Source organism: Tympanuchus pallidicinctus, unplaced genomic scaffold, assembly GCF_026119805.1.
Source record: "Tympanuchus pallidicinctus isolate F22 unplaced genomic scaffold, pur_lepc_1.0 scaffold3, whole genome shotgun sequence".
NCBI classification, from domain to species: Eukaryota; Metazoa; Chordata; class Aves; order Galliformes; family Phasianidae; genus Tympanuchus; species Tympanuchus pallidicinctus.
In genome coordinates this window covers 53,761,244-53,788,876 of record NW_026294747.1, presented here as the reverse complement: position 1 = coordinate 53,788,876, position 27,633 = coordinate 53,761,244, and the positions used below count along the sequence as shown (strand labels likewise).

The following is a 27,633-nucleotide window of genomic DNA, read 5'->3' as shown; positions in this document are numbered from 1 at the left end:
AATCAGCCCATGCTTTTTGCTCAACACTGTTCTTAAATTGAAACAACCTCATGGTTTACTGCTAATTTTGGTGAAGGGAGAAATGGGGGAAGGGGAGGGCAGTGAAGTCAGGAAACAAAGGAATAATTATCAACAGCAGTGTAATATTTGCTGCTGTTAAAACAGATTGTGTTTCTTTCTTCTCGTGCTACAGCTACCTTCCTGGTCTTCAGCAAATTAAAGACTTTTTCTCTTGCAGCACCATTGTGTTTTAACCCCTGCACACGGCTCTCGCTCTCTCTCCTCAAGTGGGAGGAGGGTGAGAATCAGAAAAATAGAAGTGTGAGAACTCATAGGTTGAGATAAAGGCAGTTTTCTATGTAAAGCAAAAGATGAAGGCGCATGCAAAGTAAAAGAAGGAATTCATTTGCTACTAACCCATGAGCAGGCAAAAGCAGGCAGCTGCTTCCAGGAAAGGAGGGCTTCCTGTGTGTATCGCTTCCTTGGGAAAACAAGTGCCATCATTCCATATGTCCCCACTTCTTTGCCCCAGTTTTTCCTGCTAATCATGACTCTGTATGGTATGAGGTATCCCTTCCATCAGCCTGTTCTGGCTTTGCTTCCTCACAGCTTCTCATGCACCCCCAGCCTGCAGGGCAGCTCAAGAAGCAAAAAAGCCCTTGGCTCTGTGTACTTTTCAGCAACCACTAAAAACTTTGGTGAGTTATAACCACTATTTTCTTCAAAAACCCAAAGCACAGCATCACATTAGCCTTTCCCTATAAAGAAAATTAACTTCATCCCAGCCAAAACCATCACAAGAGGCAAATAAAAAGTTACATATTTGTAAAATATGATCAAGGAAATGGAGGCTGATTGTACCAATTGCAAAGGTTCAGGAAAGACGGTTCTCTCTTGCAAGTGATTTTGAGATTACAGTGAATATTATAGAATTTGCATTAATTTTAGTCTGCTATCTTATAAATGTTATCTAAATGTGTATCAGCTTTCTCTGGTTAAAGTAGCTATACTGGTATTTTTGTCTGCTTTTGTAACTGCATAATGAAAACCTGAAACCTGTCTTGTCTTCTTAAGAAACTACAAAGAGAAGCTGGAGTATCTCTTTTATGTATTTAATCCTGAGTGGTCAGTTAAGGAAAAGCAGCTGCTTCAGGTACTGGAGGATGGCTTCCATGACATGGCAACGCATGCGGTATGCTATGAAATGGACAAAGACTGCTATAAGTAAAGGAGAGCAAAGGGAGTAGTCAGAAAAGTGCTGCTCTCTTCTCCCCTCTTCTTTCATCAGTTTTCTATTCATTCGTGTTTCCTGTTTCTTCCCTGTCCTTACCATATTTCTTCATTTTACTCCTGCTTCGTTCTTCACATCTTTATGCCATCTCAGGCAAAGCCATGATTAGCACTTTCCCATTTTTCCTCACCGTCTTCTTGTCCTTCCCTTGCCCTTTCTCTTGCTGTTGCACATCATCTCTTCTCACTCACTGCTTCTCATCTGTGTCCCTCTTGGTTTGCCAGTACTGTTGCTGTTCTATCTTGAATGTCTCCACAGTCACTGCTGCAGCACCTCTGTGAGCTGCCTGTGGATCACATTGATTCAATCATTTCTTCAGTCGTTTACCTTCGAATTTTCATTTCTGTGTGTTTCAACAAAATATTATTTTGTTTTTCCTACCATGGCTATTTTAAATCGTATCAAGGATTTTCAATTCTTTCAATCTCAGTTCCAGTAATGCAGCATCCTGTGTCCTGTTTTGCAAGCCTTGTCCTAAAACTAAATCACCACATCTTTTGTCCTTAAACACAATAAGATTAAGATCAGTATTTTCTCTGGTATTTCCAGCTACCCAACCCTTACTATTGGTCCCTGCTGGCATGGATCCTAGTTGTTAGCCCAGTCATAAACCCTTGAAACTGTCAGTCCTGTCCCAATGACCCCTTTCAGCACCAGACTGAAAAAATAGCCAGACAAGTGTAATACATTATTTCATGATGAGTAAAAAAAAATTATGATCAGAAAAAGTATTTTCACAGGCTGACAGAATGCTTGAGGTTGGGAGGGACCTCTGGGAATCATCTTGCCCAACGCACCCATTCAAGCAGTCGCTAAGAGCAGACTGCCCATGACCTTGTCCAGACAGATTTTGAATATATCCAAAGGTGGAGATACTTCAGATAAGGAAGTTTTTCTTTTGCCTAACGAAGGAAAAACATAGAGTAGAAAAACAAATCCATGGCAGCGTATCACTCTTCTCTGTTACTCTCCTTTTCTTCTTTCCAGCCTTTTGCATGCCTGCCTTTCTTGCTTTTCTCCAAGAAAAGATCAGAGTTTTGGACAGCAAGATTTTATCTTCAAATATTTTTTTGCTATTTTCAGCTTTTGCTTTCTTACCATTTGCACTGTACTGGTTTACAAAGGCTGCACTGAGATTCTTATTTGTGGCATTACATGTATGTGAGCATAGGGGAGGACAACTCTGCACATAAAACTAACAGTCGGATCTTGTCTGTTTCTCTCATTCTGTTAAAATAACACCATAAACCATTTTCTTACTCTTTATTCTTCACTTTTCCTGCCTGGCATGCCTTATTGTAATTCATGTGTATATTTTCACGCTGCTTCAATCTGATTACATTTCTATGTGATGGACTAAGTCAAAGTTACTTGGGCCTTTAATCTTTGCAGCAGCCTGGGAGGAATGAAGCTGTCCTTCTTTGTAACAGCCTGAACATATGTGAATGTCCCAGAATAGAGTTTCTGAAACAGCAAGCCAAGGCTGAAGGCAAAAACAGGAGTGATCCTGAGGAGTCATTCAGGCATGGTAATCCAAAGTTTGGAAGGATTTAAAACTGATGTTGAGTGGCTTGTATAATTGCTGTATTTTGTGCTATAGGCCCAAGGCCAAGAGCTGGTGTATGTAACCTTGAAACGAGCTCTGAAACTTTGTGGAAGTCTGTTTCAGTGGCATTTCTGCATATTAGGAAGCTCCACAAAGGAATTGGCCTACTACAAGTAATTTGCAGACAGGAATTTGAGAATCCATGGGAAATGTTCTCATCTGAGAAATAATTAGCCATATCTAATCTTTTCATGATCCAGAAGCTCTAGGAAAGGACAGAGCAAAGAAAGGCACAAATACATTGGGTTAATTTGTGTCCTGGACAGGACACCAAAAGGAAAAATATATTGTAGGTTGGTTTTCAAGAGACAAGGCTTTGGCAGTCATGCAGTGTGACTGTCATTTCCGTGGCTTGGGAATGATCAAATTTCAACCAAATCTGAAAAAAAAATAAATTGGAACTCTCAAAGATAATCAAGCATTCACAACCTTTGTAGAATTACGGCTAAACATAGATTAGTTTCCCTCCCAGGTTCTACTGTTCATTTAATCACTTGTAATTCAGATTTCGTTTACTTTAAATACTAGCCAGCTAGAAAAGTTGTATTTCAGTGCGTACTTGGTTTTTTGCCAGTCTATTTATTTCTTGAAAAACACAGATGTTGATAATGATTCCATGTTTATTTTATATGTGTCCATATATATATATATATATATGTATTACATACTTAGTAGAGCATTCGTCTACCAGTCAAAGATGTCTTATTACATTAAGCACTATAGTTTTATTATCCCATCCCCACCCCCTAAACTAGAAGCATTAAGTGTCTTCTCTCCACACTTAGGGACAGTGATAATTGCAAAAGTTTTCCTTGGCCACAGTGCTCCAGTTTGTCCAACGAATCCCATCTGTCAAGTCAATTACCCAGAAGCTAATTCAGTATTCAGGCCATGGAAATGCCTAGAAAGGGGCGCATCTCCTTCAGATAATGGTATGTAGCAGTAGGTATTTGTTAGCAAAAAATTTAAGGTTAAAGTAACCTTTGTTTTCTAAACTCATCTTCCACTTTGGGTGTCAAGATGTTTCATTTCTTGGAACAGATTCTGCTTACCTGAACTACTTGTTTTCAAAGACAAGAACAAGTCAGAAGATCCCTCTTTGAATAAATATTTGTGCCAATTTAGTCCGCAGAGTGGAAGTGAGCTGTGCCACGCTGATTTTAGCCATTAATCCACAGTAAGAGTAGCATGCTTCTAGAGAAAAACAATGTTGTGAGTAATGAGCTTAAATCTGTATTGTATGATCACAGAATCACAGAATTGTAGGGGTTGGAAGGGACCTCCAGAGATCATCGAGTCCAACCCCCCTGCCAAAGCAGGTTCCCTACAGCAGGTCGCACAGGCAGGCATCCAGGCAGGTCTTGAACATCTCCAGAGAAGGAGACTCCACCACCTCCCTGGGCAGCCTGCTCCAGTGCTCCATCACTGATGTGCATCCTCTCACTGATAAATTCCATTTTACCCTTCCTTTTCAGGAGAACACAGAGTGGAGACTGAGTAATAATTTTACCTCTTCTGTTTGATGTTCCTTCTAAACATTCAGGTGCTTAAAGTGAGCAGCATCTGTCACTTTATAAAGGAATTGTGTTTGTTTCTGGTTTTTTAGAATGGAAGCAAAAGAAGCATCATTAGGAAGATGATCACGATGTAATGAAGTAGTTTTGGACAGTGCAGCAACAGAACATTGCAGGAGAGCAGTCTGTGATCTCCAGATCTAAGTTTGTCTTCCACAGGCAGTGATCTTCATGCTGGAATTTGGCACATGCTCATTCTGTGTGGGTGATTAGATAGCCAACTTAAAGTCTTTTATGAGTCTGTATGGCAAAGAAAGTCTAATAGCAGGAAGGAATAAGTCTGAACTACCTTCCTGGAAGCAGGTATCTTTGGTTTATTAACATTCTGAAATGAATGCTTAAGAACAATGTATTTTTTTCAATTTCCTCCACTGTAGAAATGTGGGCTTCTTTGGAACAGAGAAATTGTGACAGCAGTGGATGGCAGTGTGAGTGGTTTGTATTTGACCATGGCCTGGTCCTGCCAGAATACATCGCTGACCTTGAGTACATCACACTGGTACGTACTTTGTTTTGCCTAGTGTGACAGTAGAGGTTAAATTGTAAACTTCAGATATCAAAATGAAAAAAAGCAAATAGGTGAAATGAAAGCCTGCTCTGCTCACAGGACCTGCCAAGCTCAGCTTTAAGTCTGGTTCTCCTCTGTCCATTGTATCAGATCCAGATAAAGCTTATTTGGAAATTAGTGAGACACTTTCCACTCATAGGGGGAGCTGGAGGAAGCTTTTATTTCGTAGTTGTAAAAGGCTTAGCGAAGAAAGCACAAATCCCTTAATTAAGTTCTGATGGTAAATGGAAATGTACTTGAAACATGCACCCAATATCAATAAGAATTCCTTTCCTGAGGTACCATGCAAGGTGCAACCAATAGTATTGACTTTAAAATATTTTGTTTTCAAGAGATATTTAGTGTGCAAATGATTTTTCAGTCGTTTGGTTTAAATTGTGAGTTGTAAAGTTTTGGGAGAAAAGAAAGGAGATATATTTCATTCACCTGGTATCCTAAGCAAGTTTTTCTCAAGTAAGAATTGTTTCTGTTTATTTTTACATATAACCCATGCAGTGCTGCTCTTTCACTCATTTAGCTTCATAACTTGCTGCCAAGGTGCAAAGGGTCATTTCAGACTCTGAGCTCCTCTGTGTGCCTGGTAGAAACAAAAGAGTACGAACAAGAGTTTATGAGGATATTCAGCTCTGGGGAAAGGAAGAAGTAGAGCAGCATTCACTGATGGGCTGCCTGGTCCCATGCTTCAGTTGTAGGCTGCTCTTTTGTGACTCTTCAGTCCATATGTGTACCTCTTTTGGCTCTAGCCAGAGATATATATGATATAATGACCTATATAAAAAGTCATCAGGTAGTGCAATGATACAACTTAAACCTAATGTCTAGCAGATCTGTGTCACAGAAAGATGATTTCCTAGCTTCTCTGCTATGAATTCCCTGATCAAACTCCTCTGGTTCGATGCTGAATGTTAGATTCATTACTTAAGTAAAAAGCGGACAGTTTACAAATCTTAGATTCCTCTTTCTTAATGTATCTACATAGGTCAAAGACAAGTCTCTGTTTTCTACATGCAATATAATTGCAGAAGAGAGAATGAGAAGCACAGAAGTTTTTATTCCGTCTCATGATTTGCAACGTGATGATGAAGTTTTGAACATGGCACCATCAGTAGAAGTCAGGCCTAAGATTACTTGTTTAGATGAAGTAAAAATACTTTCAGTAGCTAAGGCCAATATCTACAGTCAGCTACAGGTGAGGTATTGCTTTTTTTTTTTTAATATTTGCTTTTTTCAGCAGAATAAGTGTGTTACAAAATCATTACTTTGTTGTTCAGGTTGACCAGAGAAAACCAAAGATGGTCAATTAAAAATTGATGTTTCCATTTGAGCTCAATTCTGACATTGCTTGGGTTTACTTGATGTCAGTAGAACTTGTGGTCCTCTGCCCATCATTTTCATGCAATGTGAACAACTGTTGCTTCCTATTTGATAAAGAACAATGAAAAATATCTGATGCTTCCTAGTATGAAATAGTTTCCAAACTGTCCCATTTGTAACTCCAGTTTGTGAGCTGATGTAATTTTTTTTTAGTCTGCTGCTTATATTCTCAATCCCATTTTACTTTACAGCAACCTTCATTGCAACGTAATTCCAGCAACTGTCCTCTTAATTTGCCTTTTCCTAAGGGTCTGCATTTTGGGTCTCCTTGGCCTCACTCTTCCCATTCTGCTCTTTAAGAAACAGGGGGAACTGCTGAAGTTGCTTCATGTTCCCTCCTCCCATCAGCTGATAGACTGTCTTTCCATCTTACCCAGCTTGCCTTTATTTTGTGAAGAAGAAAAGAAATATTCTTCAAATCAGTGAAAAATGACTAATCATAGCCTTTTGTTGTCTTTCAGTATTACCTGTCAGTCTGCATTCACCTTTTACAGTCTTTTTATGATTTATCAATAGGATGGTATTTATATCTGCACTCCAATAGCTGAAGCTTTATATTTTTAAGGCAGCTATGGAGTACTACAGAATTTGACTGCGTGTCTGATAAAATCATAATTTCTGATGTACTTTTGGCCTAGGTCTTGAATTTGCATGGAAACAGACTGAAGAAGCTGCAGAACATCTCTAGATTTAAAACACTTCGAAAGCTTGTCATCAGCTTTAATGACTTTGCTTCTTTAAATGATATTTATGACTTGGTGAGAAATCAAGGTTTTTTTCAACTTTTTTTTTTTTTAAAAAAAAGAAACTTTTACTGGCATTAATATTCATTCATGTGGGGTGGACTCACAGGACAGGGTTGAGGCAGGAAATGTATATGACAAAAGAATGGGGGCTAACCTAGGATCACAAATGCTGTGGTACTATTAGCAGCCAGCAATTTTCTCCAATTTGAATCACAGTATTACAGCATTATCACTTTGTCACACATCTGTCCTGCACAGTGGTCATTTCAGTTTAATAAGTAGTAACACTGCATGCAGTACCTGAATTCTCCCCCTGGCTTTGCCTCTGGGCTACTTGATGATTCGTGTCACGTTGCTTTTCTCCTTCATTCCTAATAAGTGAAATAATTGTAAAAACTATCAAAGTAAGGGTGTGTAGAAAGAGCCAAATCTAAATGGTCTTGGAGCAAGGTGCTAAGGAAGGCATTCATTTTCAGCCTTAAAATGCCACACTGTGCATGGATGCTTTTGTAGTCTTTAGACTGGAATGACTAAACACACTTAAGTCCTAACCAGGACCTCTGGGCTTTCCCATCCTGCTGATATGGAATCAGGGATCCAGTTCCCAGGTTACCTCCTACCACTTAGGAGGATCTTGATATGAACACAGATGCACTCTCCCCCTTTCAAAAACTTCCTGGCATAACATGCCAAAGTGCTCTGCCAGGTAATGGCTCCTTTGTAGTCTTGGAACATTCTAGACTTCCCTCAACAGAGACAGTTCAGAGCAAGGGAAGTCCTGAACATTGGATCCACACAGAATCACACAGAATCAGGATCCAGTTAGGATCTATTTAAAGGATCACATTGCAGTTAGGATCACGGGATCCAGTTGGATGGATTTAAAGATTCTGATTACTGACTTTAAAGATACCTGATTACTTTAACCAAAGTTTATTTTGCAATACTTTTGGCAACACAACTGTCTTCAAACCTGTATTGTTTTGCAGCCCAACCTGGAGTATTTGGATGCAAGCCATAACCATGTGATCACTCTTGAGGGCATCAGAGGCTTAAGCAAACTGCAGTTCTTTGACCTGAGCTGGAATCAGCTGAAAGAGTCCAAGCAAGTTATGAACATCTTATGTGAACATACTCCCAATTTACAAAGCCTGGACATCAGGCACAACCCATGGTGTAAGGTAGATATCAGTGCTTGAAGTCCCTAGGAAAGCATTCTAACCAGGTCCACAGTTACATCGTAAAGGCTTAAAAGTTGGTCCTGCACCTTATTGATTCCAAGGTCCTTCCAGTGTAAGAAGCTTTGTGAATGTTTTATGGCATCTCCGTTCTCACAAAGCCTTTGCTTTTTTCTGTGGTCACAGCCTGAACAAGTGCAAGTGAGCCAACGTACAGTTAGTCTGGCACTGCGTGCATCTCAGCAGCAGCACAGCTGTGCTGGCTGGAGCTCTGGAGAGAAAGCCAATACTCAGCCCTTTTACTGACACTTGTGCATGGATGTTGCCCAACCAGCTTCTGAAACAAATGTTTCTCTTTATTTCTTTTGAATCAGTACATTTTAACATTATTTCAATAGCTTAGTGGGAATCAACACAGTTAACCCTTACAAATCTGAGGCACTGAACAACACTTAGTATTTAAATGACCATTAAAAAAAATACTGAGTATTTTGTCATTCCAATTCAGGCAAACAGAAATACTTTCTGAGTAGAATACTTCTCTTAAATACTTTGAATAGCAAACCAACAGGAAACAAAACTCCATTCAGACACCCACTGGTCCCTTTAAGCTTCACTGATGCTTTTCAATACTTGTTAAAATATAAAAAGAAATAAGAGCTGCTAGTTCCAGTCTGTGCATCTTTGTTGTGATTAATTAAGCTTTTATCAGATTAAACTTTTAATTTCGCTAATTTTTTTTTGCCATCAACTTTGTGTCAACATGGTAAATCTGATGTATGACACATCCCTGCTTTGACATCCAGCTACAATGGTTAGTTAGTTCAGAGCAAAGCAGAAAATCCTCATCACCTTTCAGAGGATGCATTCTACCAGCTAGCTCATAAAAGACTGCATTTGGGTTATTTAGCAATCAAAATATATTGAAAGAACATCCACAGACAAAGGCATTGTTATTCATCATGTGAGAAATGTGTATTCCATGTACTGTTTTAAACTAGTGGGCAGTCTAACATATTCCCTATTTATGGGATACATTTGGTTGATGTCTTGAGGCTGTAGTGACACTTCTGAATCCTTTAAACATCACTCACATGTCCTCTGGAGCTTTTGCCTTTGTAATATTTCTAGCTTGTAAATGGAACTCCTAAATACAGCTCATATATTAATGAGTGCTGTAAGATTAGCAGCATTCTGAGCAAGCCATGTGACTCCAGACCAGTTTATTTCCATCAGCATCACATAAAATCAGGAAGATCAAAATTGGCCCAAAGGTAACTCGTGCTGCATGTTTCTGGCAAACTGCATTAGCAGGGATGATGTGGTGGCTCTGCCGAAGATCACAGCAGAGCTCAACATCCCTGAGCTGACAGTAAAATAACCAGGAAAGAAATGGAAGCCTCCTCCTGGTATGAACTGGTATTTAAAAAAAGAAGACAGATGAGAGTAACCTTTTTTGTCTCCTCAAGCCCACCTCCATCCGGCTCAGTGTCATCGGCCAACTGAAGACTCTCACTACCCTAGATGGAATCCTGATTGCTGATGAAGAAGCTGCAGAAGCACTGTACTATACTGAAGGATCAGTGATAAACAAGGTGTGATATTCTGTTCTGTTACAACTTACAGTGAGTTCTACCAAAAGGGAAAGCCATGTGAACAGTTCTACACCCGTGTTTGATGTTGTGGATGATGCTTTAAAGAGCACTTGGTTTTTCATTGTATTTTTGTTATTGTTTTTTTCTGAAGACAGGTGTTTTATCTTTGCTTCTATCAGGAGATCTGAAAGTACTTAATAAATGTAGGTCTTACAAAGATCTCTTTTGCTACCAAGAATTTTGCTTTGTCGTGGTGCTGGAAACAGTCATGTCCAATTCCTGCTGAATACAGGATGCAAGAAAGTTTCAATGTTTGCCAAATAGCAACAACGGAGGGGAAAATAGCTGGCTAATGGTACTACATCCTTCTTTTAAATATCCCTTGCTTTAAGGTCTTTTCTATGGGTAAATTTTCAGAGTACTGTACAACAGGTATGGAGCACATCCTCCCAACCCTTGAGCACAAGAACTCTGGACTATATCTCAAAGCCCTCCTGAACCTTAGGCTGAGCTTAAGTAACACACACCATGGACTGTCTAGTTGGAACTCAATGCTGGCACAACATTTATATGATCAGAGCACAGTCACAGCACTACTGTCTGCTCACAGTGAAAGCAAACAAGGATCCTCCTGCAAAGAAATGGAAGATACCTTCCCAGGAAAGTCTGCAAGGTCAATACAGAGGATTTAATGAGGTCTACCTGCTCTGCTGTGAAGAACATAAGCACTGAAAACTTTAAAAATTTGATATGTGAGACCTTATAGGAGTACTCCAAACCACTAGACTTAGTAGATCTGTGATTTATCATGTCAGCTGATGTATCACCTGTTCCTTTCAGGAGCAGAAAATTTGTATGCCCTTTACTGTATGCTGGTGAACTGTGTATGGTATCATTTATTACAGACTCAATATTTTCTTCTTTTTCCTCTAGACATCACTGTTGAAATATTCTAGGACTGATGAAGAAAAGCCCCCCATTCTCAGTGTATTTTCTTGTGCTACAATTCTGTCTCAAATCAGCAAGAACAGGGTGGATTTACAGATGGAACATAACTGGTATTCAGTGGTAAGGCTGGTGCTGTTTCATATATTTACATCAACACTTAGATTAATCTATGTAAATGTTTCCATTTGTTATCTTAAAACATTTTATGCTGTTTGATTAAAACATATTACAGAAAACTTGAAAGTCCAACAAGAACTTACCTTGTTTCTGATTATAGCCACCTCCAGACATCTCACAGGAGGAGGTTTCGGATGCCTGAGGAGGGCATTTCAATTGCAGTTTTTGCAGTGCCATTTTCCTTTTAGCATTAAGAGATTTTTAAAACCAAGGAGTGACTTTATGCAAAAAGCAGGCAAAAAAAAAGCATTTTCTGGTAATTTCTGTGTCCAGACCACTATGAGCTCTCCGAGCTACAGCAAGTCTTATGTAAAGCCATTCAGACTAGGGTTAATTTCACCTAACATTTGTGGTCTGCAGCACAGATAACCACATTTGAACTATTAAGCCTAGGTTCCTTCTATAGGCAAAGCAGACACAAAAACAGCTGTGGGACCTGAGTCCCGGGAGTGTTCAGAGGGGCGCCGCAGTGTGAAGTGCGCTGCCCTCTAGCAGGGAGTCTTACAAGCTGTCGCAGATGGAGACGTCCCTATTGCTGATAGCAGTGTGCTGACACGAAGTTCTCAGTGGTTCTATAAAGATTTGGAGTAACAGTGAATCTGTTACTTGAAATAGGTCTCTCCTACTCTGTCATGTCTACCCTGTTTCTGAAAAAAATTTGGCTTCCAGCACCAAGTAATTTTTGTTTTGTTGTAAAGGGCTAGAACCAGGTGTTCTAAAGAACCAGAAGTCTTTTCCTTATTTAGTCCAAATCTTCCCACTTCTTACTTCTTGAGATCCATCCTCTAACCAGTATTTGTCTGTTAAACAAGAGATACATTTACAATGCAACTGAGACTGTTTTGTTATACCCAGTGCCCAGTCAGATCTGAGCTCTCAGAGTGCCTCAGGCCATTCAGAAAAAAGTCCTTCCTGCATTCTCTAGTGCCTAGCATTGCAGCACAGCCAATACCGTAGCTTTTCCTTCACTGGAAGGATTAATTTATGTCTCTTATTTGGCTGTTTATGAGTTTATAGGAATTTGGTATCTGTCAGAGTTCTGCTTGTCTGACAGATTGAGCCAAAAGTCACCGCTGGGGTTGAAGGGCAGTGGTAAGAGGGAGCACAGTCACACCAGGCTTTTTTCCTTCCACGAAACTGAACTAACAGGCAGCCACAAGAGTCAGAGGAAAAAGATCCAAGGTCACCCTAACCTGTTGTGACCCATCAGTTGAAATCATGCTAATCCTCTCAGTATGAAAGGTTAAAAGCTCCTCTGTCAGTTCAATTTGCTAACACAATGTAGAATAGCTAGAGGAAAGCACATATCTGTTGATAAGCATGGCATTTCATTCTGTGTGCATTGGGGAACTCGGAATTACTGAAACTGCTGGGAAAGTTATTGCATTAGCACGTGTCATGTATCTTTTGTGATATCAGAGAGAAAGGATTCACAGTGAGTAAAATACATACTGGGGAAAGGAAATAACGTAGCCCAAATTGTTCTTTAGTCATTAACAAATGACACTGAATGTTTTAGGTTGCATTTACAATACTAGATATTATGGGTCTCTACAATGCTATCCAGCTTTTTAAATGATTTGTTAACACACTGCAGTATCATCAGAAAGTAGGGGAGCCATGGTCATGCAAACAGGTTATGGATAGCCCTGACAGCCCTGTCTACCCTAGACTACTTGTGCAGTCAGTGAGTATACAGATGTCATAATTATGAAATATACAAGAGAGTTTGGCCATGACTCAGGACTCAGCATCTGCTGGACCAGATAAATATCCAGGTTTAAATATCAATCCCCTGGTGTTATGCTGAAATCCTGCTTCCATTACCAGGATTCCATTTCCATCTAAACCAGGCCTGGTGTAGCACGAGTACCTGTAAAACAGACTAGGCACTAAAATAATGTATTGACAGAAGGATTTAAATCCCCCAAAGCTACCTAAAGGCAAACGCAGGCAAGAAAATAAAAAGGCTATGTTCAGATTGCTTCAACAGCAGAGGTGCATTTTGGAACTGGCATACTTATGTTATGGGGGAGAAGCTGAGGTTTTTCTAAATTGTATGGCAGATCAGCAGTTCTTTCACATAATGAGGAAGTGTCACATTCTGCACTAATAACTTGTCAGAGGTATCAGTAGGAAATGTACACGTGGAAACTGAGCACAGAACAAATAGGTGGAATTGAATTGATTGACTGATTTCTTTTAATTCTAGCAATAAGTTTTATTACAGATCACTGTCTTAAATCTGGATGACCAGCATCTCTTCAAAATTTCCAACTTGGAAAAACTGGAGCACTTAAGATGGGCGTCATTTAGCAACAACAATCTCACAGAAGTAGAAGGACTGGAGTCCTGTCTTAACCTCGAAGAACTCACGTTAGATGAAAACTGCATTTCCACACTCGATGGTAAGACATTTACCATGGTAGTGGCAATTCAGGCTTTTAAGCTAGGACTCAGTAGAAATGCTCGTAGTGAAATACAGTATAGAGGTGAGTTTGGATTTTCTGGCTACTCTGTGAGCTTTTCAGGTATTGAACAACCTGATGTCTGGTTGCTGAACATGTATTTAGCTGAACTGAAGTTAGGGATTAAGGCAGAGAAATTACATTACAGCAAAATATGTTGTAGTGTTTTGTTGTTTTGTTTATTATTTGGCATATTTACTTACATTTAATTGATAGAATGGCCATGACATAGTTACAGTTGGACCTGTTAACACAAACTGTGTCCCTTAGAATTTGTTTTGCCATCTGTATCAGCCACCTGTTTCTGTTGCACCTAACTATTTTAAGTACATTTTGTTTGTTTTTCAAGGAATTTCAAAGCTCACCAAACTTACAAGACTCAGTGCAAATAAGAACCATCTTACCAGCCTCAAAAGACACGTGTTTGAGAATCTGTCTCATCTTCATTACATCTCTGTTGAGAACAACAGGATCACATCTTTAGTTGGTTTAAGGAAAACATACTCCCTAATAGAATTATACATCAGTTATAACTGTATTTCTGCGAGCCAAGAGATACATCATTTAAAGGTAAATACGAATTTACTACTTCAGAGGTTAATTTGGTTTTTAACACGTTAGAAATATTTTGCTGCTTGGAACTGAGGAAGCTAAACTGCAGAGCACACCTCAAGGTCCTGCCTTTGAGAGCTGCATCCATCTAGCTTTGCACTTGGACCTAAAGTGATCAGAACCCCACAGTAGCCTTTTTTGACGAGTGCACTTTTAGCAGGAGGAACTAAAGCCTCTACTTCGATGGGGCTCAAAACTTTCTGCAGTTGAATATCACATACACTGCGTAGGCCTCACGGCTTATAAACCAAGCAATAATTTTGCACGTCACACAACCACACACGCAGCAGTTCCAGTTCCATTCAGCTACCATATGTATGACAAACTGCTGGCTGCTGTCTGACACCAACTAGTGGGAGCCTGAGACCCTGGTTCTTATTTCTGTTAAGACTCTCTTAAAACTCTGTGAGAAGACAAAGGCTTTTCTAGGGCACGTTAGTAGAGTTTTCACGTACTTTGAGAGCTCTGTTTGTAGATGGTACATTGGTCTGTTTGTAGGTGGTGCAAAATGTTTTTAATCTAAATGAAAATATCCGGACTCTCATAAGTGATCAGTTGGTTTTGACTCTTGGAGGTGACAACTGAAGAGATAACTGAAAACAGAGTAGCCTGAAAGCACCTATATATGGTTGTTTAAAAGTAATACTAACAAAAGATTTGTTTTGCTCTTCCCAGGGTTTGACTAATCTGATAATTCTGGACATGAGTGGAAATGGAATAGTCTGGAAACAAGATAACTACAGACTATTTGTTTTATTCCATCTTCCCTCTCTCAATGCTTTAGATGGCATCTCTGTAGTAAGTCACGCTGTATGCAGATTATTACCAGATTTTTTGTTAAAATCATTCATTTATAAATCAAGCTCCAGATGACTGGACTTACTGACATCACATATGTAACTTTTCAGGTACTCAGCAAGAGTTCCATTGCCTGTTTCTATCTATTTTTAGTCATATTTTTTGAGATAGAAATTGGCTTTTTGTGTTCTTTTTGTAGAAGTACCTACCACTATAATGTCCTGGCACATTGCTGGAGTTCTGGGGACTTTAAGTCGTGGAGCATCAGCATGATCAGCTCCAACTGTGAAATCAGTGAATATTATTTAAAATTCTTTGTTATGAACCAGCTGAGAGAAGGCAGACTAGTCTGTTGTGTAAGCCAAATGGCCACGTTTTTAAGGCAAAATGGCACCTCTTAAAGTTACTCCAACTGCAAATATTTTCGTGTTTCTTATCATAGTTGTAGATCTGCATTATGTAGCAGACTTCCCTTGAAATGCATTTAACAGGAACCTGCAGAAGGAGAATGTGCAAAAGATTTGTTTGAAGGCAAACTCACCTCTGACATGATTGCAGATAGGCTGGGACATTCTGACTTCACCAAAATGCAGGAATTAAATTGGGCAAGCTCTAACATAAGGTGAGGTGCTTTTCAGAATTGCACTTTTTAACAGCAGCATTAGAATGCACTTAGAATGTGAAAATCTGAAACTAAAGATAGTGTTTACCAAATGTGCCAACTGGTAATTGCCTTCCCAGCCTACAGCTAAATGAAGAAGGGAAGACTCCATTGGAGCAATGGCAGCTCCAGCACTGCTGGAAAGCAATGAAAACAGCCTGAAGCTGTTATTCTTTAGCTGTACAGGCAAAAGGAGCAGACTGTTGCAGGCCCATGCTTTCGGTGTCAGAATCAAGTCAATTTCTTACTATTGGGGAAAGAAAACTGTGGATTTGTTTGAGATTTTCATTAGATTGCTTATTTTGTAGGAGCATGTTACCTTTCTAACCAACAAGCCAGCATGTTAGGGCTCTGCTCATACTATGTACGTCCTTTATATCTTATTTTCTGATATTACGTGTACTCTAATTCCATCATTACATTCTTTACTTAATTCAGAGCTGTAGAGCTGGTGCCAGCAGATCAGTTTAGAAGTGTCAACAGTGTGAACTTACAGAACAACAATCTCACATCTTTCAGTGGATTAATCTTCCTTCCCAGTGTCAAGGTGAGTTGGTGACAGCCTTTTCTATTTTTAGAAAAAATAATGAACTGGTTTCCTCAGATTGAAAATACATCTTTAATCTCATGCAATGTGCTGTTTGTGGTTTTGTAGCAACAGCCATCAACTGGCAAAAAGCTGATTGTGTGCACTGTTTCAAGTGTACACCATTGTTTCACCAAACTGATCCTAAAAAAAATCAGTGAGTTGCAGCAGACATTTTAAAGCACTCCAGGCTGACCAATTTTGTTTCTAAAAAACGAAAATTCTGAGTCAGAAAAGTGGAATTGGCAGATTTGCTAATGCCTTAAGGTGGGACATTCAATTTGATTAACTGTGTTTCCTTTGTAAGGTACTATGTCTGAATTACAATCACATTGAATCAATACTGCCTGGACAAAAATCTGCAAATGAGTTATCAAACAGGCAGCAACTGCACCGAAAGGTGATCTCTAGTGGTTATGGACAACAAGAATACACCAAAGGAAGAAGGTACCAGAAGCTTTTAAAGTATGCCTGTGTCTCATTTGTAGCCCACTGAGGAAGGAAGAGCGATCTTCAACCAGTCGATGGAAGTTCCTTGCTGTTCTGTTTTGGGTGTTTTATTGTGCTGTTGTGGGTATTGGTTTTTGCATTCATTTTGCACACTTACAACATGTTTGGCATAATCTACTTGGCTTTTCTGTCCTAAATTCTTTGAGTACAAGTTGTCAGGCCAGTTCTTCACAAAACTAATAATACCAGTCTTCTGTCACCCATCCTTTGGATCCTGTCACACAGACAACTAGGCACACCTTGACATTTATTCACCTTTCTACACAGGATTTTGTTTTGAGTAAGGGAACCTTCGACCTTTCTCTGGCTGCTGGCTTGATCTGGAACAGTGTGGACATGTACTTCTATCAGGTTGATCATTGATATTCTGTGCTTCATTCTTCAGGTTAATTTGTACATTATACTACAAAATGTTATCAGTGTGAAGAATATGGTGAGATAGAATAGATAGTATTTCAGCCTCCTGAGCCTGATTTCTGAAAATACGGCTGCCTTGTGCTGTGTATTATTCTGATAGCCATCACAAACACTTATTAGAATCAATTTGTTCAGCCAGTTCAGGATAAAATATCTTTTATGACCATAAACAAGGCTTTTGTTTGTTCAGACAAAATTCAGACAGTGGTCTCAGACATAGGGTTTGGATTCTGTGAGGTCCTGTATGCAGCCAGGAGTTGGACTCAATGGTCCTCGTGTGTCCCTTCTGTGATTCTCTGATTTATCCTGCCATTAAACCTCCTTTCCTTCTCTTATTTCATAAGTGAGAATACGCCATTCGTCTTCCAAAGGAGGCGGTTATTCCTCTTCTTTCTTCCTTCTGCCATCTACGGTAGGTCATGTGTTCTAAAGAGCATTTTCAAATCACCTTTCAGTTTGCACTTCTCTCTGTACACAGGACTGAAACTGCTGAAACCTGTCAGGATTCATTTGCTTTCTCCTGCATACAAGAAAACAACCATAGCCAAATTCAGTTTTATCATATCAGAAAAGACTTCCAGAGTCACCATGCAGAGTTCCCTCTACACCGTGGTCAAATTTTATGAACGTAACATTTACAGTGCATCAGAGAGTCCTGCAAAACCTAATTGTTACGTGCATTCTTCTCAAGAGCTCCCCAAACTCTTCTTGTCTTTATTTTTGCATATGCTCAACATCAGGGGTGTGGGAAACCATGAATTTGATTCACATTTTCTGGGGGATCATACACTGTGGGGATCCCCCACACTGTGGGGAAGGAACACTGACAGAAGAACACGTGGATATTGGGTGTTTGGGTTTCCATCATAACATGACAAATTTTTGTGCTCATTTTTCTCTTGTGAGATATGAGCGTTTTTCACACAAATTGAAGACTCAGAAGGGGCCTTAATTACAGAATCACAGTGTCAGAGTGCTTGGAAGGGACCTCTGGAGATCCTCCAGTGCAACCCCTGCTCAAGCAGCTCCCTACAGTAGGTTGCAGAGGAAAGTATCCAGGTGGGCTTTGAATGTCTCTAGAGAAGGAGACTCCACAGCATCGGTTCGCAGGCTGTTCCATTTCTCTGTTCATATGAACTCATCATGTTCATATGGAACTTGCTGTGCTCCAGTTTGTGCCCACTGCCCCTCATGCGGTCACTGGGCACCACAAAAAGGAGCCATGTGACTCCCTGCACTTTAGACATTTATTTATGAGCAATGATAAGATCCCCTCTCAGTTTCTTCCAGGCTGAATGGTCCCAGGTCTCACAGCCTTTCCCCAGAAGGGAGATGCTCCAGGCCCTATCCATCTTTATAGCCATCACTCTCTCCAGCAGTTCCCTGTCTTTTTGAACCTGGGAGCCCAGAACTGCATACAGTGCTCCAGATTTGTTTTCTATGTTCAGGTGTAGTTTTTGTGAAACCTGTTCTAGTGAAGCTGCAGTCATCTATACATGCTTTTCATAATTGCTTCTTCAAGTGGGAAAAGCTAATATTTCTTTTTTCAAAGGAAAACCGTGATGTTATATTCTTGTTTAATTTCCTGGTTTAGGGATGCAGGGTTTGAAGAAAGTCTGCCTCCAATAATGCAGAGCTTGGAAGTTCTTCATCTGGGCCATAACGGAATTACTGACATGGCCTACCTACAGCTTAGCAGGCTAAAAAACCTCAAGTTTCTATTTTTGCAGGGTAAGCAATGATAATTTTTCTTTACATTAATTCAGGTTTTACTTCCCTTCCCTTATGTCCAGTACTAAGTTAGTAAGTTAGTACTTCCCTTATGTCCATTCTTACCTGTGTCTTGAATTTGTGGTGCTCTTCTCCGGTCTTGGCCCAATGCGAATGATGCCCTGTCTTTAATTCTTACCATGGCTGTAAGTTTCCTCAGCTACTGAGCAACGAAATTTCACACGTTTCCTCTTGGTACGTCAGGAAATTTGATCAGACAAATTGAAGGACTTGAAGGTCTCCAGTTTCTGCAAGAGTTGGTGCTGGACCACAACCGCATTAAAAGAATTTCGCAAGGCTCTCTTGCTGGACAGAGTGATCTTCAGACTCTTGATCTAGAGAAAAACCACATACGAGAACTGAACGGCTTAAAACCCTTGGTAAAATTGCAGAAACTCTTTCTTCAGTTCAACAGAATTCAGGTAGGTTGTATCTTTGTTAATGATGTAGATTCCATGGACTAAATGTTGTAGACTTCATTCAGACAAAAATCCCATTTTCTTCTACGGATTTGCCTCAGTAAAATTACCTGTATTTTCCCCCAAATATAAACAGCAGCTGCAAGATTTCTGAGGGCTCCTGACATAACGATTTTTTAACTTTTAAATGTTTTGTTAACTTTTGCACAGGAAGTATCTGAACTAGAAAAACTTCAAGTTATTCCTAGTCTCAAGGTGCTCTCACTGCATGGAAATCCAGTGAGTATGATGGTTGTCACTGCTACATAAAGCAGATATGTACTTCACCCTAAACACCAAGTATTTACCCTTTATAATTATTGAAACTATTATGATTTTTTTTTCACTAAACAGATCGTTCTACTATTATTGTTTCAAGTTTGAAAACTTAATAGAGTACACAGTGGTACTGACTTGTAGCTGTCAGTGCAGCAGCGTGATCAGAAGACACTCATTCTTCAGCACATTCTTCTTCACTGTGCTGCAAGATAAATTTAAAATGCATGTGTTTGCATGAGTACGTTGCAGAGATGATTTGCCCTTTCAATATTCCAAAGCAGGTCAGATCTGTGAAGAAAGGTCATAGAATGTTAAAGGATCTCTGACACTTGAGATTTTGTTTTTGAAATGGTCTCATAGCAATCTTTTTTGCTGTCGTGCACATTACCCCTTGAAAAAGTCCTGGAAAGAAGTTTGAGGTTTCTTGTTTTCCAGACATGCTCCTGTTCTTCAACATAAAATTGTTGGTTTGCCTTTTTTCCCCTGAAAGCAAACTACTAGAACACAGTAAAGAAAACTCTAGCCCTTCTGATTTTATGAACACAGAGCTGTGGGACAGAAAACACTGCCACACTGTAGAACAGGATTCATTTCCAAGGTACATCTCAGTGGGGCCAAATGTATGAAGAAAATCTGTAGGATCTCAGCCTGATGTATTGAGCACTGCTGAGCTTTAAAGTAGCATCAAGCATAAATGGAAACAAAAATACATTTTTCATTGTTAGTTTGAGAACAAATGTGACTTTCTTCAGTTCTTCAACCTCAGTTGAAATATGGGTCATAGTGCTTGTTTTCGTAAATAGGCTCTTGAAGATTAGACTGAAAGCTCAAGTTCTCAGGTTCTAAATGCTTAAGTATTTTTACCATAAATCTGCACTTTGTGGTCTAAAGCAACAGCTTGAAGCACATGGAAGAGAGAAGGTGAGGGTATGTGTAGGAGAATAACACACACAGTGCAGTTGTGGATGCTATTTTCAGTGGACAGCCTTTAAGGGGCTACATAGAGTGGTAAATTAACTGGTTTCTGCAGCAGCTGATGAAAAGGCAGGAGCGTGTCAAACAAACTGAAAGTCACCAGTAATGGCCAGAATAGTCATATTCTTCTGAGGAAAAAAGCCAAACAAATTTCACTTGGGAAGTCGCTGTTCCAGAGTCTACTTTTTAGAATCTAGATCTAGACTTCCCCTACAGGAGACAGAGATGGCAGTCTCAGCTCTCTTCTGTACAGTGTGGCATTAAGGAGAAGTACCTCACAGGGTAGCAGTAGCAGTATCTGCCACTACGGTCCACGCTGCAGATAGCATATAACCTTTTCTTTTCAATAACCTTTTGTATTAAGATAGAACACTGTTGCTAGCACTTTCTGTTTCCAGCACAGCCTGCATCTCAATGCCTCTTCTTAAAAAAGCGTAAAGCTGCTTCCTAGTAACTTCTTTACAGGGAGCACAGTGCATTTGAATTCTTGTGTGTTCTGAAGGCTATGACAAGTTGCTGCGGTGCTGCCGAATATGAGGCAAAGGTACAAACATTCCCCCAGGGTGCAACTTTGCCAATGCAGTCATTCGTGGTCGCTTGAAGTTGAAAACCATTGTTCAGAGATGTATGGTCATTTACACCCAGTTTGGGTTCTGTTTCCAGGAGAGTAATATTGGTCTGAGGTTTAGTTCAGGCACTTAGTAACGTTGCTGAGGTCCTATCAGATTGTCTTATTGGATGAGGACCCCATTTCTGAGTTAAATTCTATTTTCTTCATACAGGTTTATCTCAAGAAGAACTACCGTTCACTGCTTGTCATCCAGCTGCCAGCACTACAAGTGTTAGATGGAATTGCAGTAAATGCAGAAGAGAGGGTAAAAGCTGAGTACCAGCACTTAGTGAGTTTATAATAAATGTTACTTCAACTCTTAGGACAACATTCACATCATTTACTCTCCTGTAGATCTTGCCCTAAAATTGCCACTGACTAAGAAACCAAAAGAAGGCGTGACAGCAGTTGGGCATCAGCTGCGACCATTGTCTGTCACACTGACCAATGTTGTCCTCATTATTTTCTTGTGCTCACCCATCTGTCAGTCTGTCTGCGTTCCCTGGGTGTGCCTCATCTCCTTTTACAATACAAACACACTGGAACATACATTTTTGGTAGGGTTCGCTGTTAGGTTGCCTAAATATAATAATAACAAAGCAGAGAGTCAGAGAGGAGGCTCGCTCAACACGTGTCTCCTACTAACAGAAGGTCCTTTGTCTCTGTGGTTCTCTTTATCACTACGACTCCGCTCACTGAAGGAGTTTGTTGTCAGCACAACTGATCTGTGTTTTCTGTATCACAGCGTGACATTTCTCTAGAGATTTGTTGGATGAACAGAACTCTTTCCTCGCAGCTCAAAGGACTGCAGTATTCATTTTAACCAGCCTTTTCCACAGAAGGATCAACCGAGAGTAATGAGATCTGGAGTCTGTTCCCTCTCTGCTGTGCAGGGCAGTTCTCTCCATGTATCCATTTCATACTGACACAGCACAGAAACAATTCTTTTACACATTGGAAACACAACTACTGAGGATGCTGAGAAGCCTCAGTAAGACCAGATTTACTCTCATCACCCTGGCCAGCCTTTCCTCAAAACTCTTGGCATAGTTCATAGACAAGAAGCACAGCCAGTAGGCACCTACACCACAACACTGTTCCACTCCAAATATCTTCTTCAGTTCTTTTCTGCCGTAATCCAACCAAGTCTAACCACACCTATCCTTTATTTAGCTCTTGTCAGAAATGTCTTGGCATAAATACATCATTGCATAAATAGAACCTTTTAGCACAGTTTTGGTTTAGAGATACTAGCGGAGCAGCAGCTGTTACTTGATACTGATATTGGTCACATCTTCACTGTTTTGCCACATCTCAGCCTTCACGTTGGTAGCAGGTCACTGCTGAAACCAGGAAGGTTGAAATCCCTGTACACAGTTCTGTCTCAAAAATGGATGTGTCACAAGTGTGCTATCACAGATCTTTGAATGCTTACATTTACATCTTTGCTTGGAGTCTCAGGACCTTTGTATCTTCTTGTCCTAGAGAAACACATTTTCCCACTTAATGCCACAATGCTTATATACAAGAGTTCAAAGCACTTTTGGATTGAGTAATTTCATGTGTTAATGTTTTATTTCAAAACTGACCTGTACTTTTCATGGATATCACTTAAATAAAAACATGGCAGAATGAGCAAAGCAAGAGAAAGCAGTAGAAGCAATGTAAAGACTATCTTTAGAGAAATCTGTTTTATGTTTAGGTTCAGTGAAGATGTTATATCTCATTAGCTGCAACAGAACTGAGCCATTTTCTCATTAGATCATTCAAGTGGAACAACACAAAAGATCTTTCATGTTTGTCAGTTGCATTTTAGTTGTGCTTTTTAAAGTGCTTGTTAGAAAGCAAGAATTGAAACCGTATGGTGTTGTTTAAGCTTAGAAAGTGCTCTTGATCTTCAGCTTCAAAAGAGATTTTCCCAGCAGAAACACGAGCACTTTGTTTCGGGCTATTTTAGGTAGACACCAGAACACTCTGTGCATAATATTATTTCTTCTTTTCAAGCTATTGATTAAATCTCCTTTTAAAATGTTCACTGCTGAATTACAGATGATTTACAGAAGGCAATCAGTTGCTGCTGCCATTCAGGGGTATGCAGTCCCATCAAAATTAACACACTGGCACAGACTGGCATACAACTCTAAATCAGTTGCTACAAGAATTGGTGACCACAACGTGAGACTTGTGGACTACTGAGTATTTATAAATGCCATATAGAACCTTCCAGAGGTAATTTTGTACCTGTTGCCCATGCCCTGTCATTGGTTTAAATTTGAACATGCATTATTTTCCATCTTAGTAAAACAACTTCAGGGCTTGATAGGTTTGTTATTCGAGTTCTTACAATGTTGTTTCAAGCATTTGGTTTCACAGCTGCATACACCACGCTTTTTCATGCATACGGCTGGCATGGCTCCTGTGTTTACCTGAAAGCTTTTCTAGAAAGTGCAATACTGAAATCTTAACCTCACTGCAGTAAATTTAGAACTAATTCTACAGTTCTTTATTCACAGAAAGTTGGCCATTACGGTTTATGCTACCTCCAAACAACAGCAAAAGAAATTCTACTGTAAAGACCAAAACAATCATTTAATCTCTCTTTTCTTTTTCTGATGGAGGATTTCCGGGTTGCAAACTCCACAAAGGACTCTGGATTTCCTGCACTGCCAGACAGTTTTACAAGACGCGCTGCCCTCAGGATCTCAACAGTGGACCTGAATGAAAGCATCACCCATTTATTTGATCTTACATTTGGTCATAAAGTTGCAGAGCCTCTACTGAATAAACCAAATAAAAGTAAGCATAAGCAAATAGCAATACATTTCCCATTCCTGAACATTTAATGTGGTTTCACTCCCTCGTACTGCATATTATATGGCTCCTATAGAGCAGTTCTAGCATGGATACTTTTATTTTTCTTGAGAATCTTGCAAATTTCTCAAAGAGTTTCTAATAACCTTCCCAAAACTGGGAGAACTTGTGTTTTTTGGAGTAATACATCTTTGTCAGGTGTTCTTCACATTAGCATGGATCTTCAGACTCAGCCTGAATCGTTGTCAGAAGAACTAATCTTCCAAAAGTGCTTCCAAAAGATTTGATGTTATTGCTTTTAATTTGTTAACTGATTTCAGTCTGTAAATGAGTTTTAACTGTGCTAAGAAATGATGTCTCACTGATCTGGTTGGAAAATTACAAGCAGAAGAATGAGTGCCATTCCTGGTGACTGACAGCAGGAGTGAGGCTGCGCAGGGAGAATATCCACGTGCATTTTGTGTTTCAGGTATGCCTGGGAATCCAGCAATTGCAACACACAGTCTGCGAAGCAGCCACGTAAAAAGAGCTCTTAGGCAAGCCAAAGGAGCAACAGCTGATCGTAGAAGCAGTTTGGTGCCTCACAGTGTTACTTCTCAAACCAGCCAACTGCATCACAACAGCAGAGAAAACGTGGGCAGGTGAAGACTCTTACCAACTCTAAACACAGTATAATTTTCTTTCCTTTCTGAAGAAGGGGTCAGGACCAAAGCACCTCTCTTCCTTCTTCATTTGACTGATGTGCAAGATAACAACACTTTTTTTCTACAGATGCTGCCAAGTTTTCTTTTTTCTGATTCCAGATCCACCAAAAACGTGTTTAATCTCTTCTGATAAAATCTGCACTGCATCTGTGAGAACAACCTAGGAAACAATTAAAAATTTTGCAGCTAAAACAATGACTATTAAACAGCTCTTTGATAAAAATAAGCTTCTATCTACCAAATCCCTCTTTAATCCTGTTCCGCCACGAGCTCAAAACTTCATTTTGTTTTGTATTTGTTACCCACTTTTGTTTAGTAAACAAGAATATTAAGTACGGAAGCAGAAGTGCAAGAGTGAAGCTGTCACTGTGGTTAATTCTGTCTAATAGTTGTTCTGTCAGCAGCAGTATTTTTATTCCATTACTTGCTGCCAGCTGATGAAATGGCACAGGAAAGTGACACCAGCATTTCTTAGTATATCAAACATTTACCCACCATAGGAAAGTGGGCAGCCCTGGCACTCAGACATTTCTATCTTGATGATTAATATTTGCTGCCTAAAGAGATGCCATCAAAGTCAGCTGTGTAAATGAGTGAGGTGACTCCATGTTACCAATCTGTGAGCTGTTGGTTTTTGGGTTGGTTTTTTGTTGTTGTTGTTTTGCAAGATTAGTCTCAGATGAGCATTTTCCTTAGACATACTTAATATATTTTTATACTAAAAACGATGATACAGGTCCTATTTCTTCTTGCTAAAAAAAAATAATCATTAGCTGTATTTTGCCATTGAAAAAGAGAGAGCTAGTTAAGGGCTTGTTCCCAGCAATGTTTCTCACACAACCATCTTCAGTTGGCTTCTGGATGGGCACAGACACAACAGGAGTAGTTTCCAAAGGAAAATGTATTTCTGGTGAGCAGTGTGACCAAACCTCTGGAGGGAAACACTTTAAATAAACTCGATTTAATCAGGTATTGCTGTGCTGACTCAGATGTTACAGACGAGAAAGCAGGTCAGAGGAGATGGCATTGCTCACAATGGCTGTTCTGTGCAGTGCAGAATTCCCCACGCCTCGTTTGAAACTGGCCTCTCCATATGACTGTACTCTACACTGAATGTGTACTACCTAGGAGCCTTCTGCAGGCACTTCTCTTTGCACTTCTCAGATAGGGTGCATGAAATGCTGTAGCAAATACTGTTTATTGATGTTTACTTAATTTCTATTTTAATTTTTTTAAAATATATTGATAAATCTTGCTTCAGCCCACTGCCCTTTGATCCAAGAATGCTCCAGGTACCTTGCAGACACGAGATCTTTCAGGATAGCTGATGTTCCATAGGAATGTCATGCTAGCGAGCCACTGCACTGCAGAATTGCTTCGTGAGCATTTTCCCATTCTCTTAGAGAGCTGGTTGCAGATGTTAAGGAAAAGCAGGTACAAAACAAGGAGCCTGAATCCCTCCTTACCATGCAAAACAACTTTGTTTTACCACTGCAGTTCCCTGCTTACAGCAGAACATCTGGCTTGTTTAGCTTTCCGAACAGTAAAATCTCCTGGGCTTCTTTGTGTTGACTTTAAATATTGTAGTTTTATATTCTGATAGAAGGCAAATTCCACCAAGGAGAGATTATCAAAAAGATCATTTGGATGCAAATGAAAACAGCTGTGTTTTAAAACTATTGCTTTTTATCCTTTGATGGCAGAGAACAGGAGGCAGCCACTCCATCAGCTACTTGTAGATGAGTGATAAGAAGACAATACATTGTTATCTCGTGGCTCTTTCAGCTCCCCAGTATTAGGTCAGTATTGTTTTTACATCATCACAACTGGAATAGGGTTAAAAGCTTTCTCCATATCCACAGAAATCAACAAGATTTAAAAATAGCTGTACAGTAAGGGCAGGTACTGAAGTGGGCAGGAGAATCTCAGACCTGTATTTAGAGGTTGGTCTCTGAGTTACTTCAGCCAAGTTCTGGTCATGCATGGGAAACCTGTTCTCCTGGGAGTGCACGGCAGGACTGAGCATCGTGTCCATATACAAACTCTAGGGGTTTTGTTGTTTGTTTGTTTGGGTTTTTTTAAGCCTCCATGGTTTTGAATTGCTCCTTTATTTTTAAGGAAATTAACTAAAAAGCTTTCCCAGCCAAAGTGGCCATAAAAGTCAACAGCAACCATGAAAATGTGAGAAGTTAGAGGAAATTCTTTTTCTTCAGTATTATTACACAGACTGGAGTGGTGCTGCAGTAGTGGCATTTTGTATTTCCATTTTGAGGCTGTCGTTGTCAATGTATAATGAATGACATGAAATGGCAATTAAGTAATGAAATCATTTCATTCAGTGAAGCAAACAAACACATGTAGAATGCCTGGATCCTGTGGGACTCCGAGATCCCTTTGTCTGGTTCTGTTCTAACTCACCCCAGTATCAATCTGGATTCAATTTTCTGGATCTAGGTGCTAAGAAGTCTGAATTCAGCAGTGTTTCTGCAGGTCTGCATTGGAATAGTGGAGCATAGTCTGTTCTCTCCATCTTTACTATGCAGTACTGTTGTCTTCCAGGAGCTTCATGATCCCAATCACTGCTCAGTTTTTACTAAACTGGAAAAACAGCACAGATTCCATTATAATGAATTTTCTTGAAAAGGTGGGAAACTGAAAAAAAAGAAATTCAGTACGTATCAGATCAAGGATTATGCTGGCAAATTTACTGCCTTGCTGTTCAGATAACATTTCAGCGATCTGAAGGAGCAGTCAGTGTCCATTATGCTTACAGGCACACGGCAGGCCGCGGTGCGAAGGCTGTTGACTGACCGCAGACGTTCAGGTTGCGGTTGGATCCCCTGCCCGGCTGCTGTTTCCTTTGTCTCGTGTGCAGTTTGCAGGGCAGCCGCAAGGTGTCTTTGTCGTACCGCTCATT

At 39.9% G+C, this 27,633-nt stretch overlaps 1 protein-coding gene across 1 annotated transcript in view; it reads left to right on the top strand.

The window, feature by feature from the left end:
- LRRC9 (leucine rich repeat containing 9) overlaps nt 1-25,015 on the top strand; it is a 38,086-nt gene extending 13,071 nt beyond the window's left edge. The window contains exons 12-32 of the mRNA XM_052692292.1: nt 1,075-1,192; nt 2,684-2,819; nt 3,683-3,829; nt 4,849-4,970; nt 6,019-6,228; nt 7,052-7,171; nt 8,149-8,340; nt 9,807-9,932; nt 10,866-11,000; nt 13,288-13,465; nt 13,875-14,095; nt 14,813-14,935; nt 15,427-15,557; nt 16,035-16,143; nt 16,490-16,629; nt 18,704-18,840; nt 19,084-19,301; nt 19,509-19,577; nt 21,374-21,466; nt 23,820-23,997; nt 24,482-25,015. Of these exons, the coding sequence (XP_052548252.1) occupies nt 1,075-1,192; nt 2,684-2,819; nt 3,683-3,829; nt 4,849-4,970; nt 6,019-6,228; nt 7,052-7,171; nt 8,149-8,340; nt 9,807-9,932; nt 10,866-11,000; nt 13,288-13,465; nt 13,875-14,095; nt 14,813-14,935; nt 15,427-15,557; nt 16,035-16,143; nt 16,490-16,629; nt 18,704-18,840; nt 19,084-19,301; nt 19,509-19,577; nt 21,374-21,466; nt 23,820-23,997; nt 24,482-24,657 (3,079 nt within the window). The 3' untranslated portion in view covers nt 24,658-25,015. The remainder of the gene's footprint in view (nt 1-1,074; nt 1,193-2,683; nt 2,820-3,682; nt 3,830-4,848; nt 4,971-6,018; nt 6,229-7,051; nt 7,172-8,148; nt 8,341-9,806; nt 9,933-10,865; nt 11,001-13,287; nt 13,466-13,874; nt 14,096-14,812; nt 14,936-15,426; nt 15,558-16,034; nt 16,144-16,489; nt 16,630-18,703; nt 18,841-19,083; nt 19,302-19,508; nt 19,578-21,373; nt 21,467-23,819; nt 23,998-24,481) is intronic.
- Nucleotides 25,016-27,633: the final 2,618 nt, after the last annotated feature.